Source organism: Bombus huntii, chromosome 16 (genome assembly GCF_024542735.1).
Source record: "Bombus huntii isolate Logan2020A chromosome 16, iyBomHunt1.1, whole genome shotgun sequence".
Classification (NCBI taxonomy): Eukaryota; Metazoa; Arthropoda; class Insecta; order Hymenoptera; family Apidae; genus Bombus; species Bombus huntii.
The window spans coordinates 1724794-1742012 of NC_066253.1; the positions used below are offsets into that span (position 1 = coordinate 1724794).

The 17219-nt window shown below is 36.9% G+C and overlaps 1 protein-coding gene across 5 annotated transcripts in view; it reads right to left on the minus strand.

Moving 5' to 3' along the window:
• Positions 1-1261: 1261 nt before the first annotated feature.
• Positions 1262-17219, minus strand: part of LOC126874832 (ecdysone receptor) — a 159115-nt gene continuing 143157 nt past the window's right edge. For all 5 annotated transcript variants that reach the window (XM_050637300.1, XM_050637297.1, XM_050637298.1 and 2 more), the window contains one exon: positions 1262-17163. In XM_050637300.1, coding sequence (XP_050493257.1) covers positions 16919-17163 — 245 coding nt within the window. In that variant the 3' untranslated portion in view covers positions 1262-16918. The remainder of the gene's footprint in view (positions 17164-17219) is intronic.

Sequence of the window (17219 nt, forward strand, 5' to 3'; positions counted from 1 at the left end):
TTTGCATATAGAGTATTATTATATATAATACAAATATAAATTGAGTGATAATATCTAACTGTGTCATCTTCCAAATAATGGTGAAAACAAGCTACTAATATGATAATAAAAATTAATCGTTTCTACCATGGCCAAAATAACATAGAGCTACATATCTGTAATGAAATAGAAGAAAAATTAGATAATAATACGATGAATAAAATATGTAAATTATTTACTCACTACTTAATATCTGGAAAATATCCAGAAACTTCTTCCAAAGTCATCCATCTATGGTGAAGACTTCGATGAAACTGGTAGCGTGCAAAGTTTCTCGATCATTCTCGATCACCCCCACCACTTCTCTTCAAATTTCTCGTTCTAATTACTGCAGGTCAGACATAATACTGAAAACTAGTAAATTCCGCCTTTTAATCAAACAAAGAAATTTAATAATTGACTAAGATTCCTATACATATTGTCTGTGTTATTAAAATTTACAAAATGAGAGGAATTTAATAATAACCGAGTATTTGTTGAAAGATTTATTCTATATTGGAACATATCATCCATACATAGCACGGTCAATACCGATCTCGCTTTGTTTCATGTAAAAAAGGTGGAAATAAAAATAATATACAACAGACAGAGGGCTCTCCCTCTTTCTCTTTCTCTCACTTCCGGTCAGACTCGCGACGCTCACCGTAGAGTCGCTTTTCTATCATCTACTACTTCTCTTAATTTACAAGAATTCTTTAATCCAAATTAGAGATCTGTACATATAATATAATTTAATTAATAAAAAGGAAAGGGAGAGAAATTATTCCTAGCACACTGTTGTTTGCTAGATACAACGAGAAAAAGAAAATATCGGTATTTGTAATAGTGAATTGGTACCGATTAAAATAATGAATCAATAACAACGAAAATACAATTTCTAAATTCTATATTTTACACGGGGAAATATATATATATATATATATATATATATATATAGAATATATATATATATATAATTTTCGAATTTAATTCGAATATATGTATATATAATATATTTAAAATTAAGAATTATTCGGAAGAGAAATAAATTAATATACAAAATGCGAAAGAATATTTTCCAATTTGTTAATATTTTCGGAATTATTTGGACGCCCAGTGTGTGTTCAGTGAGAGAAAGTAAAGAAGAGAAAGAACATCAGTCGACTCGATCAAGTCATCCAATTAATCGCGAATAACAATATGGCTACCTGCGGTCTTCCGGTCTATGTACATGCAACGGGTGATTTTCTTTCTTTTTCGTATAACGATTATACCTGGAGGAGATATGTACACGTTTTCCCTCCTTTACATTCATTTTCAAACCATCATTATTATTTAATTCAAGAAAGACTTTCGTTCGGATATACTGCAGCGAAAATACATTTTCTGTCGAAAGAAATTTAACTTCGGCGCTGTAATTTATCCCATACGTTGTTTTAACGAAAATTTCGTGTCTCTTTTAATATTTGTTGAGTTTATTTCAATATCTCCATTGAAATCTAAAATTTCAATGAAATTAGCACTCAAATTTCGCGCCATTATTAACTTCACGAATCATATATAGTTCTATATCTTGCAATTATGAATATACGTATAATTAGTGCAAAACAATTCATTGTTCAATCAGGGAACATATATAATTCATGAAAAATTGTTTTTCTTTCAAGCTTTCTCGAATTTGATTTCAACTCACAGGCAGAATAACATGTTAAATAAACACTAGAAACTAAAGGAGAAAATTGAAATTCCCAATTTGCTTCCCGTTGAAGCTCTCGTTTTCCTCTATTATAATGTTTCTCTCAAAAAAATAGTCATCTCTTTACATTTTTCTCTCTCGCTTTCTCCTATTAATCTACACCCTGATGCCCATGCATAATCGATTTATAGTGAAATTTTTTTATTGCGTCCACGAGGTCGGATACGTCTTTGCAGTTATTATTCTTTTTTCTCCATTTTCTTTTTTTCTCTTTCTCCCTCTTTACCCCAGAAAAATATATATGTTTATATACATGTATGTACGTATGTATGTATATATGCAATATGTATATTTATATACATAACAGAGTCACGAGATGGAAACCGTCGACAATAGACGATACTTTTATTTTTTATCTTTCGCGAAATAAGTACCAAAGTAAATCCGTCGTCCTGTTTCGTATTCATATTTCGATTTGTCATTTCACGGAAATGTACAAGTAATAAAATATATTTACGATTGATAAAATCCTTGAAATTGCCAGCAATTTTAGTTCTTCGTCTACTTCTCATATCTTTTTTCTGTCCATATTTAATATATCTTTAAACGCTACGGATGTGAGTAATATGAGAAAATTAAGATGGCCAGCAAACATGGCGTCTCAATAGAATCTAACCTCTAAAGAAACTATTGGAGAAATAATTCTATTAAGACTTTAAAATTAGGCGAACTACTTCCTTTTGTTTTCTTTCTGTTAAAAAGAATATTCATTTTTACTTATACCTCTGCCTGCGAGTTTTTTGCTTAAATGGGAATTGTTAACATCCATTCGTCCCTTGTGTCAATTTACGAAAACTTTGTTCCTTTCGTTTCTGATCAAGGAATTTTACAGCTTATAATTACTTATCTTGTCACTATCGGGGCATTTCTATTATTTCTGTCAAATTAACACGGTCTAAATTTACAAAAATTCCATTTTTGCAGTAATAGAATTTTCCAGTTTGTAACTATTTACCTCAACTCAAATTGACACCAATAAATTAATTAAAAATATTATTTTAGGAAAATGAGGGACGAATGTGAGTTAAATACGAAGTATACAATGTGACGCAAAGGTCTCCACACGCACGATATTACTATTATAATTTTTCTATTTGTATTGATTTGTATATCGAACATTCTCTTTATAATTTTCACTGTCAGAAAAATGTTTCCTATGTATAAAGATTTTTGCATCACCCTGTATAAGAGATTCAACGTGAGCAGACATCCTCCATGGTTTATGCAGCAACAATGAAACAAAGAAACAAGGGAGGTGGGGATACAATGTACAAAGCTAATTTACAAAGGTGTCGTTCGGTTACCCTCTGTATTTCACGGCTCGTCTCGCGATTCTTCGTCCCTGCTTCTTTTATATGTACACAATGCACTCTCTTTGAACTCTATGGCTTCTGTGATTTTCTCTATCTCTCTCCTTCTCACTCGCACACCACGCATTCTACGTTTATGTTTATTCCTGCCTTCTTATTCTTACATAATAAACGCATTTCTATCGCCATTCGCCACTTCGTATCGCCAATCGTCTGAGAAATCATCGATTATAAAATTGTTGCCCCTCGTCGTCCGCCATATGTAACGCTCCCCCCATCGCTTCTCTTTATCCCATGAAAAGGCTTTGCAATACTGTGTAAGAAAAATAAATAGCTTCGTCTTCTTTTCTCTAGCACTTCTTCTCTGTTATTAAAATAAACTTTCAACGTTTCTTGGATCTTTCTTTTTCCAGGAAAAATAAATATACTTTAACGATTCAATAGACTTTGTTGTTGGTGCAGTTTTTTAGGTTAGAATTCAACGTGGAAATCATGCAGCGCCCTCTTTCCTTATCTCTGTTCTCTATTGTTGTACTGGATGTGGGGCACGTTCGTTTTGAAATCGCTCTTCCGGGACGATTTTGTAAAATTACTGTGTTCTTGGTCAAAACTGACGAAAGGCTTCCTTTTAAAGTTCCATCTTTTTAAAACTTGAACTCCTTTTATCGAAGTTTCTTTAAAATCTTTCGAGATTTATTTCTTAAAGAAATGTTGAGATTTGTGTTTTATTGGATTTGGAGATTGTTGCCAAATTGTGTATTTTTGAAATCCAAGTTGAAACAATTAACGTTTCAGAAAAGATGGCAGATATCCCTCAAAATCAGAAATAAAGAGGGACATTCTCCTCGTTCGTTATGACTCTCACAGTATTGCATATGATAAATGAAATTTGTGAAACAAGCAAACCTTAAACAAAATTTGTCATTTTCTCAAAAAATCGGTGCACTCGAACTTTGTACCACTCGAAGATCGAACTTGCGTGTTTTTCATTAAACATCGCAAGAAAAGTTTGTTCTTACACGTATAACGTGACGTAATTGCACGTTTTTAATTCCTACTATATAGAATTCGAGAACGTCCCAAAAACATTGACTCGTAATGTTTGTATGTATTTTGTATGTAGCTAACTACATACCTCTTTGAATAAAAGCTGTTTTCCATTTAGTCGTTCGTTTTGGGACACTTCGAGTTCAGAATAAAACGGAGATCTTCTGAGATCTTCAGAGTTTTGTTCATAAAATTCTGGATTCTTTCTATTCTTAAATCTTGGGTAAGTGCAAAAATTCTGACGATTGAATTGTGATAGGATACCACTATGACAGAGTTGTCGTTGACATCGGTTTATACCCGAATGATTCCAAAATTATTTTCGGAAGAGGTTTTTTTACTTTCTTCGCTTAAACCTTTTGGTATTTTGTAAATTGCAATGAACCTTCAATAATTTCCTCTTCTAATTTAATACTTTTATATTTCTCTGTTATATGATTGTTAATTATTTTTTAAAGAAACCGACAGAATTATCGCACTTACTTGATAACAGCGTTGTTCGCGCGGCGCAACTTGGCAACCGCGCGTTGCCAGTGGTTCTCAGCCATTCTTTCTCGAATCATTGCTTAGGGGGCACTTTCGATATTAACTATTGCTTAAAAGATGGAAGTTTATTTGAGTTGATCTCGTGGCATTTATTTCATTCCTTTAAAATAACTTATCTCAAATAAAACAGTAACAAATTTCCTTTTGGTTTCCTAGGAATCAAGTAGCAAAATCAAATAATCTCTTCGCAAAAAGATAATTTCAATAATTTTGTAATCCTATAGTAGTTTCGCAGAATACCCAAAAATAGAGTTAAAATTGCACGATACTTCTAAACCTTAAATAAAAACGAAGCTAAGAGTTTTACAAAACCAAAATAAATTTCCATAAATCTTTTTAGTTTTTTTTCGGATAATTTCTCGAATTATTAAGAACTTTAAACGTCAGGGATACCAACTAACTCGAAAAAGGAGTCAGCCCCGTGGAACACAAACTGGCAACAACGGTCTTCGGTTCTTTCTCCAATATATTTCTCGCCTCGTTTCCTCGCAAAAAATACACATCGATTTTTAAAAGACAGATACATTATCTCGTAGCTCCTCCCGTCCGGTTTCGTCTTTAACATCTGTCGCTCGGTTTTTGTAACTATACATTCAGGATTCGCGTTTCCTCGTCGCCTCTCACTCTCATTCACTCTCATTCTTTTCATTTACTATCTTTCATATGTTTTTTTCCATCATTTTCATCGTGCAACACTGTATTATATGCTTAAACACTTCATCGACATCATTATCATCGTTATTCATCATCATTTAGCAATCGTTAAAATTATTGTACATTATTTAATTAGTAATCGTTAGAATATAATATTGTTGATGTACATGTGGCTCCACCATGTCCATTGCGGAGAACGCGTAAATTACTAGACAGGCGCGAACATCGGGGAATCCAGCTTCGTTAAGAATATCCGAATTGTTCCTAGAAAATTATTCTTCTATCGAAGAATTTTTATCTTTTAACCTTATTTCTTTTTCTTGTATTTTAGAAATCTTGGGCGTTACATTTTTCGGATATTCGAAGAGGTTTCCTGGCGCCACAGTCCATATAATTGCAACTACTTTTATAGGTAAGTTTCAGTTATCGATCCCGGGATTTTTAAAAGCAATGTTACGAAATTACAGAATTACTTGGCAATTTGTGAAATGTTGTAACTTCATAATTTTGCATCTTCATCATTTTATGAATTTGCAATTTTGGAATTTTTTACTTCTACAATTTTTTAAATTTGTGGCTCTCGGTTTTGCAAGAATATGAAAGTTACAAAATTCCCCACAATTTCAAACATTTTCTATCTCGCATAAAATACCATACAAATTATTCTGTAATCCCATTAGTTACCTATAATGTATCTAAGGAATTTAATCTCGACGTATTTCTTTCAAATCTTTAAGTCTCTGATTTCTCATTCTGCCAAATTTTAAAATTCGCGAAATCAGATAGACTGGGACGTTGTTCGCGCGTGCCTATCAAATATCTACGTCATGTAACTTCTATTAAACGCACACGGGCGCATTAAGACGAACCGCACCGCCGCATTGCCAATTCACAAAAAATCTCCCTGCACCTGCGCGACGAAGTAGTTTTTCCATTATATTTCATCTTCCACGTTGTTTTTCTTTTTCCTTCCGCTCATTCTGGGCGGAGTGCACGCCGAGTCCCTTTCTCTCCTATCATCCAATCTCAACCACTCTCTACACACGCATACACGCATACATACACTCGTCCACGCTCAGTTCCGTTCGAACAGAACTACTAATTGTTGTACATACAAAGTATCGCTTGCCATTTTTGTTAATTTCGCGCGCGCGCGCGCGCGCGCGCGTTTATATGTTGTATACACACGTGTGAGGTTAGTGTTGGGAATCGCAACGCGAACATATCCGTCTCGAAAATGATTTTTCCCTCTTTTACGAATCTCTTTTCTTTAATCACAAACGAACAAATTCGTAACTCGATAAAAATTCGACTAATCGAAAATTTGCCTACTAAAATTTTACCAGTGGACCGTTGAAAGTTAATTAATAATTTTGTAATTGCTATCACGTTCCACGAATAACACCAAAAAATTGCAACGACGCGGAAAAGTTTTGCACGAATCGGCGTTCCTAACCTCAAACAATTTTCAAGGACACTCGTCTACCGAAATCTTTCTTTCTCTTTTTATGTACATAATCTTTTCTTGGCTCGGGCGTCCCATTAAAAAAATTCCTACAGCCGAAAACACGAAAATTTCGAGATTAAGAAACCGTCGACTCCAAGCAAATTCGAAAGTTCCCACGCAAATCGTTCGAACGTATCGCGGGAACGCTTCGAGCGTCGAAAATGAGGAACAACGCCACGAGAAATGTTTTCCTTCAACGCGAATACGCTTCTAAAAAGAATTTCGAAATACAATCGAATTTAACAAATCTAACCTACTAGAATCACAAATGTTTACGCAGAGTGCCCCTGCAAATTCGATCATTAAATTTAATTTAATTTTTACTTTTATCCCTCTTTTACCGATATGAAGATGTCCGCCATTTTAAAATGGCGCCTGTGACAGCGACATCGTGTTATCGATAATTTCTTAAATTAGCTTTCTTACAAACAACTGTCCGATCACAAAGGCGATTTGATTCCCATCACTGTACGCAAAATACCATGTAAATGTGTGTCTGTGTATGTGTGTGTGTAAGCATGTTTGTGTTTGTCTGTGTGCAACCTAGCGAATATATAATATATTGTATATATATAAAACGCTCCAAATAGAAATAATATTTCACTAATTATTAATCGAATACGGAGCAAAAGAACTCCTGTCAAGTTTGTTCTTCTCGATTTCTTCGTTAGTATGCGATTTGTTTTTTTTTATCGTTTTCTACTAAAACGTACAACAATAATTTTTTTCAGTCTAATACATTCCAAAGCACCAATTCGTTAAAGTCTCGCAATCCAATATGGCCGACACAGTCGAGTGTCTAACAGGCCACGGCTTTCTTTTTCTCGCGTTTCTTTTCGATGCACGCGCTTACACCTACTTAAAAATGAAAATAAGAAGTGAAAAAAGAAAAAAATAGAAAAAATGATAAAAAATTGGATAGCCAAAATCCTACGTGTCCATCCTTGCTCTCGACTTAATTTTTACCATCTCACCCCGAATCCTCGGTTTAACAATAATTTCGTTACGTTACGATTAGTATGTATAGTAATTATCGTTACATAGTTGCTAGTAGAAGATACGAGACGCGCTTGAGATTTGCTCTTCGTATGTTTTTATCGAACAAGCGCACGCAGCTTTGAACATCATGTGAAGCACGATCGATCGAGTTCGAGTTGATACAGTTATATAGTTGAGAGGACTAAAAATTTTTTCTTTTTTTCTCTTACGACTAGTAAAACGTAGATTCGAGTCAAGAGACGAATTTACAAGCTAAGAAAAAACGCATGTGCTCGTAGCTCGATTTTGTAAAAGCTAGTATAGTTGTCGTAAAATTTCTAATATAGTTGGTAGTGGCAGCATATACTTGCTTCGATAGTCGTGAAATCCGTTTCGGTCCTCGACGATGAAATATTTTATACTTTTTTCAAGGCTGACGATGATCGATGGTATATAGTCGTTAGTATAGTTCTTGACTATAGTGAATCATCGTCGAATATCGATTACGCGGTTCGAAATCAAACGTTAACCGATCGCAAACGTCTCTCGACGGTAAAAATATCACATACACACGAACAATAACGATTAGTATAGTTGATGGAAATGTTCGAACTACGAGGAAACGACTATACTTGCATCTATATAATGCGATTTGATCTACGCAGACAATTTCCTGTTAAATCGAATTATATGCGCTCAACTATACTTTGCACCCGATTTAGAGCACCGTAATTATGCTTAACAGTCAACTATAGTTACGTGTCTTTTCGATAAATCGCTTATTCCAGAAAATGTTCTCTTAAATCGAATTACACGCGCCCAACTATGGTTCACACTTCTCTTGGCGCCAAGTAACTATAGTTAATAGTTAAATATAGTTGCACATTTTCCTAAATTTCTTATTCCAGATAAAAAATTTCGCACTAAATTCAATTATGTATGTTTAACTATAATTCACACCCGAGATGCAGCTGTCTAACAATAGTTAATAGTTAACTATAGTTACGTATCTTCTGAATAAACCGCTTGTTTCAAAAATTTCTCACTTAAATCGAATTATATCCGCTGAACTATATTCCACGCTCGATTTAGAGCCCAGTAACTATAATTAACGATTAACTATAGTTGTACATTTTCTCAACCATACTTATTCCAGATACGTTACTCCAATCAAAAATGGCTAGCTGCGGCCTAATATTAAACTTGAAACAACTCCGAGTGCTAACTATTGTCGATTAGAGACCAACTATAAATTATATCGACCGTACTTAATTTTATTTCAATTTCACCAACTGCGTTTTAATAGTTCCATCGCGGAGATATATGTATTTTCATCCGCAAAACTCGAAGGTAAAATTTCAAATCGAGACAACCATATCATCCAACGACAACTATACCTTTTCGCGATCGATCGATCGTACGTGTTTGTTTTCTTTGTATGTGTACGCGTTCTTTCTTTGTGTATGTGTGTATCCGCGTGCATTCTCTGTGATACAAATACAAATGTTAGTGTTAAGTGTTAATAATGATAATAATAATAATAATAATAATAACAGCAGTAACAGGAGCAATAATAGTAATAAATAGTAGTAATAGTAGTAGTAGTAGTAGTAGTAGTAGTAGTAGTAGTAGTAGTAGTAGTAGTGGTAGTAGTAGTAGTGGTAGTAGTAGTGGTAGCAGTAGTGGTAGTAGTAGTAGTGGTAGCAGTAGTGGTAGTAGTAGTAGCAGTAGCAGTAGCAGTAGCAGTAGTAGTAGTAGTAGTAGTAGTAGTAGCAGTAGCAGTAGTAGTAGTAGTAGTAGTAGTAGTAGTAGTAGTAGTAGTAGTAGTACTAGTAGTAGTAGTAGTAGTAGTAGTAGTAGTAGTAGTAGTACTAGTAGTAGTAGTAGTAAGTCGACCGGGTGCACATCCGACGAGGGCAGGTCCTACAGTGACAAACAATGACGGTACTCGTTTTAAAAAATTTTCCAACAGTTTGTACGATCATCAGTACTATACACAGTTATTTTTTCATCATATTGCGTCATTTTTCTAATCCTGTTCTCAACCATTTTCCACACGCTTTACCATCACTATGCTGTTCTTCTTATATGCCTAGCAGCGATGTTATTCCATTTTTTTTTTGTTGTTTCTTTATAATAAATTATAATAAATCAATTGTTGAGTGGTTTGTTGACAGCAATGGTTGATAGTCGATACGCGTGATGAAAATTTTTGTACGTTTGGTGTTAGTAGTGGCAGCCCCGAAAATTTTGTTAGTCGTTTACGGTTGCAGTTATAGTCGCTTGTTAGAAATGATAGTGCATATACTTTGTTATAGTGATCTTATATGAAGTTCTTATACAAAACTGACTTATTGCCGTTTTACCGCCACAATTGTTTTCCTTCTCGAATTTCAAGCACGAATTTTACGTCATAAATAAATTCTCTTCAAATAAATGTCAGATCTTTCTTAGAGATTAGCCTTCGCTAGTTATTATTATTTTTTTCTTTTTTTCTTTTTTGATTGAGCAAATTTCTTAAAATTGCAGAAAAGCATGTTTCGTATAATACGAAAAATCCCAGATTTCGATTTGTTAGTAAATAATACGAGGATCAATTTCACAAAGAATTACTACGCTATAATTTTCAAAATAATATCAGGACCTTTTAATGAAATTTGGAATTTTATATCATTTTTCGTGAAATTGGTCCAAAAAGGGTTAGTCAAAAATTCCAGAAGGGGTGAAAAACGAAGGCAATAAATTTCGATAAAAATTCTCAGGGCTCCTTACATTTCTCTCTGCCTCTTTCACATTCTCTCGTTTTACAAATAACAATTATGTACAATATAAATCGTATTATTCCACGGATGAGAACAGAAAAAAAAGATGGCGGAGAATATCGTTGCCGTCGACGTTATTATCAAACCCAGAAAAATAATGCATCAAACTACCATAACAAAGTATAATCATTTAACTTTATTTATAATAATCTTCAGCTTATAAGCTTCCTCCGTTTCTTCATTTCTCATCGTTTTTCTACAGCTTCCAATAAATTAGAACGACTCTCTCTCTCTCTCTCTCTCTCTCTTAATCTTCGCGATTAATAACAAGAACCTTCCTCACTGTGGCACTCTTACACTCTCGTTCTCGCTCTCTTACACTCATACTCTCGCTTTCTCTCGCAGGGCCGAACGTTGCCTCCAATAAGAAAATACCGTATCTCAACCGTCTGTCGGCTAATTACGAACAAGGACTGTACAGAGTCGTTTCACATCTCACGTACAAGTATCAAGTTACGAATTCATGGTGACTGATTGCCCCCAACTGAACACGTGGTGTTCATGGTGGAGGTTAGAAGGACACGCCGGGCGCTTTCTTACTAGAACTTCAATTTCGCTGACAAGCGAACTTTATGGTTAGAAAGATCATGGAGATTGTATTTATTCTCCACTGTTCCTTTGTTTTGTACTTGTAACAAATGTGGTCTATGAAACTGTTATTTATATATTTTCCGACTTTTCAGATTTGACAGACTTCATAGATTTATAAATTTCTAGACTTTCGCGATATAACCTAGATTTAACAATTTTTAGATTCTGCAGATTTTCACATTGCACATTTTTCCATTGCACAGATTTTTAGACTTTCTTAAGGAACATTCTCCTTATTAATATACACTAACGTTACTAAAAAAAAAATCTGTGAAAAATTAAAATTCAATGCCAATATTACCATACAATAAACCTACCTACTTCTGCTACTTAGCAAAATTGCGTATTTTTTAAAAACTCAGTGCGTAACCACTTTACTAATTACTAATTGCTATACGATAGCAATTATTACCAATTATTTTCCTAATTTGAAAAATCCATTATTCAAATTACAGCTATTTCCAATGAATAATCAAATAAAACCTTGACATAATTTCTCAACTCATTCCTTCCATCAGTCACCGTGATCACGATCCAGAATCAGGAATATTCTACAAACATCTACATACGTGTAGGGACAGGCAAAAGGGACACCTAGGAGGAGAAACGGACAGATCAGGGTGCTCGGTTGGATAAACAGACAGACAAGAGAGATTGCGGCACGATGCGCATACATATGGTACATAATCAGCATGTGTAATCTTTCTAGTGTAGGGTGTATGTGTGTCTCTGTATGTGTGCCGTGTGCGCGCGCATACGTGCTGGTGTGGAGTATAAGTGTGGCTCGACACATTTAAAAGGAGTATTATAGTTTGTCCCTTAAAAAACACAGAAACTCGAATCTACGCTTGGCAGTATCATGAACAAATCGTTCGCTCGTACATCGTCAGAAAACTCGAGCGAACGCGCTATATAATATATAGATGTATGTAACGTAATATATACATATATATTTTTTGCATTTTTCATTATCTCGTTTTCGTTAATCGCTTATAATATCTCTAGATGTCGCCAAATGACGCGCGTGGTAGTAGTAGTGTGTCTCCCCTTTGTTCTTAATCCTCCAATTTTTCTCCACTCTGTCATGACTACTTTGTTGAACCATTTTGCAGCAGCGTTCGAGAAAAACGACAACTACGACACATTCAGACAATGAGAAATCGACGTCGACGGTTAACGCCCTTGGCAGTGATCGTAGAATTGCATCTAGTTTTTCTTTCGTTCAAAGTGTTCTGTGTGTGTGTGTGTGTGTGTGTGTGTGTGTGTGTGTGTGTGTGTGTGTGTGTGTGTACGCGTGTATGTGCACGGTTGTGTTGCTCTGTATGTGTGTGTACCTGTGTGTACCTGTGTGTGTCCTCTCTTCTTCGCTCGTCGCCCCTCCACTCATACTCCCTTGCATTCTGACTCTTTTATTCTATCTTTCTCTCTTTTCACTTCTCAGCTCACACTTACACACGGAGTAACGTGTGACCGGTTTCTGATTCGCCGAAGGATGCGGTTCACCTTGATTCCCGCCCGATCTTTTTACGTCAAACACGTCCGGCTGAGAGAAAACGTCGCCTAAGGCGAGATGCATATCTCAACGCCGCCATCTGACGGTTGCCGCGCGAACTTCACAGGCACCGTGTCGGGAATCATGGCGAAGATTCTTCGCGCAACGGGGAAGACCCTCGGGGATTCGAGGGTGACTCTAGACGCTACAAACGAAAGAGTGTCGATGACGACCTGCCGTCGACGGTCCGTGACGATTTTTCTGCGCTCCAAGGTACAGGGATCTCCATTCTGAGAATCTAATTTCCGCCATGCCGTTCTCCCATCTAGCAAACTGATCACCACAGATTTCATTTATTGCACGATTTTCGCTTTGGTATTGAACCAGGAGTCCAAGGAGCAATTGTTTTCTCCGATTGTGAATGGTCAAGCTCTGAAATTTTAACAGTATTATCTGTTAGGATACTTTCTTTGCTTTCTCTGTTGAAAGCAATCAAGTTCCATGAAAGAAGAGTCTGAAAAATTCTTGAGGTACGGTTGGTAGCTAAGTATGTTCCATTAACCTGTTCACCAAGTTTTTTAAAGCTGGAAGATTAAAGGTATAAATGTAACCCAAACCACAATTCTGAATAAACATACTATTTTTATAAAGATACCGAATTATATTAAAAAAAAAAAAAATGAGATATATAATTGTGGACCATACATAGCAAAAAAAAATCAAAATAAAAGATTAGATAAAGACATTATATCTAAAAAAATTCTCAATTAACAGGTTAAAAAGAAACTACAGTGAGCAAGGTTCGATAAATGGCAAAAGCTCATAGCAAGAAACAAGTAACGTAGTCTGGTCAAAGCTTGATCATTCTAACCGAAGTTGATCCCAATTCTCAAACATCAGTCTACATACATACGACACTTACGTATGAGAGAACGACTTTACAAGTCTTCAGCAATGGCGATTTAACTCAGTGAAACATCTTTGCAGGGTCTCCACTGATAATCAGAAGGGAGTAGATTTTACAAGCTGTCGCAGTACGCTTAAATATTAACTCTGTAAGGACTCTAGAGTCCAAACGAACGTGTTAATTCATCATCGACCCGTGGATTCTCAAACACGCTTCTTACCACGAGTCAATGACTGTTAGCTACTTTACAGATGTATACAATAGGCAATGTCATCGTACTTCAAGAAAATCTTTCTGTTCCCATCACATTCTCACTTTATAGCAGAAACGGCGATGTCTAAAACCACTTGGTGTTTTTTCGTGATACAACAAATGCGGTGTATAGGTGTGTGCAAATGTGTCTGGTGTTTCTATACAAGGCCCCTCAGCCTCTACTCATTGCTGGAGCCACTTGTTCTAAAGATTTCTTCATCCAATTATACCGATAGACCGTGATCCTTTTGTTCCCAAATTTGGTAACCAATTGGTCATTTTCAGATCCAATCAAATATCCAAATTTGGCTCGCAGCAATAGTCTGAGTCATTGACCGAGTTCCTAAAGGTGTCATCTCATTGATTTTGAAGAACAATGTGAATTACTTCAATGTAGAAGCAACAATCACATTGATGGGCGATGGTGACGATGGTTTGGATATCTTTTTTCTCAGCTTCCAGTAGCTCCGTCTCGCATTTAGCCAGCACTAGGTTCTTTTCACGCTGTTCTGCGGTGTGGCAGTGTATGCCTTACGGCATTAATTTGTAGATCTTTCATCATAGATTCGATGGGACGTGTCGATTGTCCCTGTCCGTGTCAGTTCGATCTGAGGCAACAAGGATGTCGTAACCTAATGGACGTGACTATTGGTGGTGATTATTAGGTCACGTAACTAGTCCCGAGTATCGAACATGAAACCCTCCTCGAGCCCCAAATCGACCAGATCGGAGAAAAACGATATTACCTCGATATAGTAACGTGCCACTTGTATTTTTCGCATCGTTCAACATATAATTGTATAATAGTAAAACACTGTGTCTCTAAGATGTTTCTATTTTTGCTCTAGACGATGTACTAGTAAGTCTTCCTCGTGTCCTTCTATATGTATCCAGTCTCATTTTTCTCGTCATCCTTTTATCCAGATGTTCGTCGCCAAACGTAAATCGCCTGTCAAGTTCGATCACCTGTTCTTCTTTTCTTCTAAACTCGACAAAATTTTGCACGCACGTTATTTATCTTTTTTTTTCGCTTTTTTTTTTCTTTTTGGTTTGCTCATTTAACTTACTACGAAATTACAACTGCGTACGATCAGTTAATAGCATAGAGTTACAGTGTTACAACATTGAGAATCTTAGTGTACAGTGTGGCTCACATTGGTGTCTGTGTGCATGCGCTGTGTCTTTTCAAATTTACCGATTCTCCTGTGAAACCAAGTGCGTGCGCGCGTGTACGTGGTGTGTACGTGTGTCTGTCACTCTCGGTTCGAGTATGAGCCAGCTGAATGTCCTCTGATTATTCTCAGTGCTACTTCATCCAGCCTCCTTCAGCAATCAAAGTGTGTTTTTATGCTAGCATTGTATGTCCCAGGGTCTGGCTAGGCTGTTGTAGACCCAACGTGTCGAAGCGTATCGTCACCCCCTTAAACCAAATTCCGTCTCCAGCTGATCTGGCGCGACCCTGTTCCATGTTTCTCCTTTAGAAAGATCCTTTTCTCCAATTTCTGTCAGTTTCTCGCGAAATCAGCTCTCACCCTTTTCTCTTCAATGTTTTTGTTCATTTACTCCCTCACTCTTACATGCTGATCTTTCTCTCCGTCTAAACGCAATTTAATTATCCCATCTCAGTCACTCCCTCTCTTTCGCTCTTGACTCTCTCACTCTAACTTTCTCTCCCACGTTTGCACAAGATTTACTTAATATTTTGCTTGATTTTGTTGATTTTTTCATCTTTTTTTTATTAAAAAATTAAAACGGACGGTTAAATTTCATATTTTCGTTTTGTCGGTGAGCCGATGTCCGCTGCTGAAGGCACAAGGCTTTGCACTTGAACTCGGTCACCTAGCCTAGCTTCACTGACTTACTACGACCTACTACCAACTAGCCTCGCTTACTTTTACTTTACTTAACGTCCTACATTGCTACTACGCATTTTTTAATTCTCTCTTCCTTCCTTTCCTGCCCCTTTCCCTTGCCAGTTCACGAAAAAGAAAACCCGGACGCGCGCAAATGCCAAGCCTCGTCTTCTGAATATATACCTATTCGTCGCGGAAAAAATTGTTTCCACCATCATCACTCAACGATCAACTTTTCAACCACCACTCTCTCTTCGAACTTCTCTTTCCACGTATAAACAATGTACATGCTAGCAATATATTATTATGCTATGTGTTGTGATATAGACTCTATGGTATCATTATGTATAATCGTATGGTTTGTTATTATTTTTCATCATCATCATCATTATTATTTTTGTTTCTTCGTTACATCGCACTCGATTCGTGTGTCGGCCAGGCCAGGTCGCTGCTCAACAGCCGGCCGGGCCTACCTCGTCTCTCTCTACCCTTATTTGCTCGCACGAAAATACAAGGAGTGCGATTGTATCCTATCATCAATCGTTTATCATCGTGATTATCTCGTAGTGATCAGTCACATTCTCAGCCGAAAATTGCACACGCATACAATTAAACACACACTCTCTCTCACATTCTTGTCTCTTAGCTCCTCTGGTTACACTCGTACTCGCTTGGTTGCTCTTACAACGCGCCCGCTTCTTTACCTTATTACAATTACACATTATACATTTACATATCGATTCCGGGGGTAGCCAGGTAGAGGATATAGTAATAACATAACTGTAGGTAGCTCCTTATTACAGTCTCTGTACTGTCTCTACATATCACAGCCTGGGTGCCTCGCCACTGCCTTCTTCTTCCTGACTTTTTGTATTATGTATCATCCTCCGCATCTAGCTCCAACTAGCACTGCCGAAATTAGCTCTCCTGCAGCCCTCACGAGGCCGGTGCAGAGCGTAGAGAAGGTGAGAAGCGAATTCTGAACGATCCGGTGCTACTCAAAGACGCCGGCGGTCTATTACTCAGGCAGTGGCATGGTGGTGCACTAGTACAGGAGGTTCTGCACGTCCACGTTCCACGTCTGTCGATGATGCTGTGCTCTGTCAGCTTCATCACTCCGGACGCTGCGCGGACTCGCGATGAAACAACAACGGTGTTAGCCGACGGGGATCGGCTACGGGGGAACTAGGGTGTCACGTCCCAGATCTCAGCGAGGAAAACTGGCAGCTTTTTGTTCTTGAACTTCAAACTGAAGCACATCTCGCTGTTCTGGTTGCCGAGGGTCCGCAGTTCGGTCAACACCGACAGAAGCTTCGCGAAGATCGTGCCGGACTTCGGCCTGCGTCTGTTGTCGACGTAAGCCTTCAACGCCTCCAAGTAGATCTCTTGGATTTTCTCGACTTTCCAGCCTTCCAGCAGGTTCGGTCTCTCTGTAAGAAAATAGGGGGATTCTTTTCTTTGTAGGTTGGGCCCATATTCGTGAACG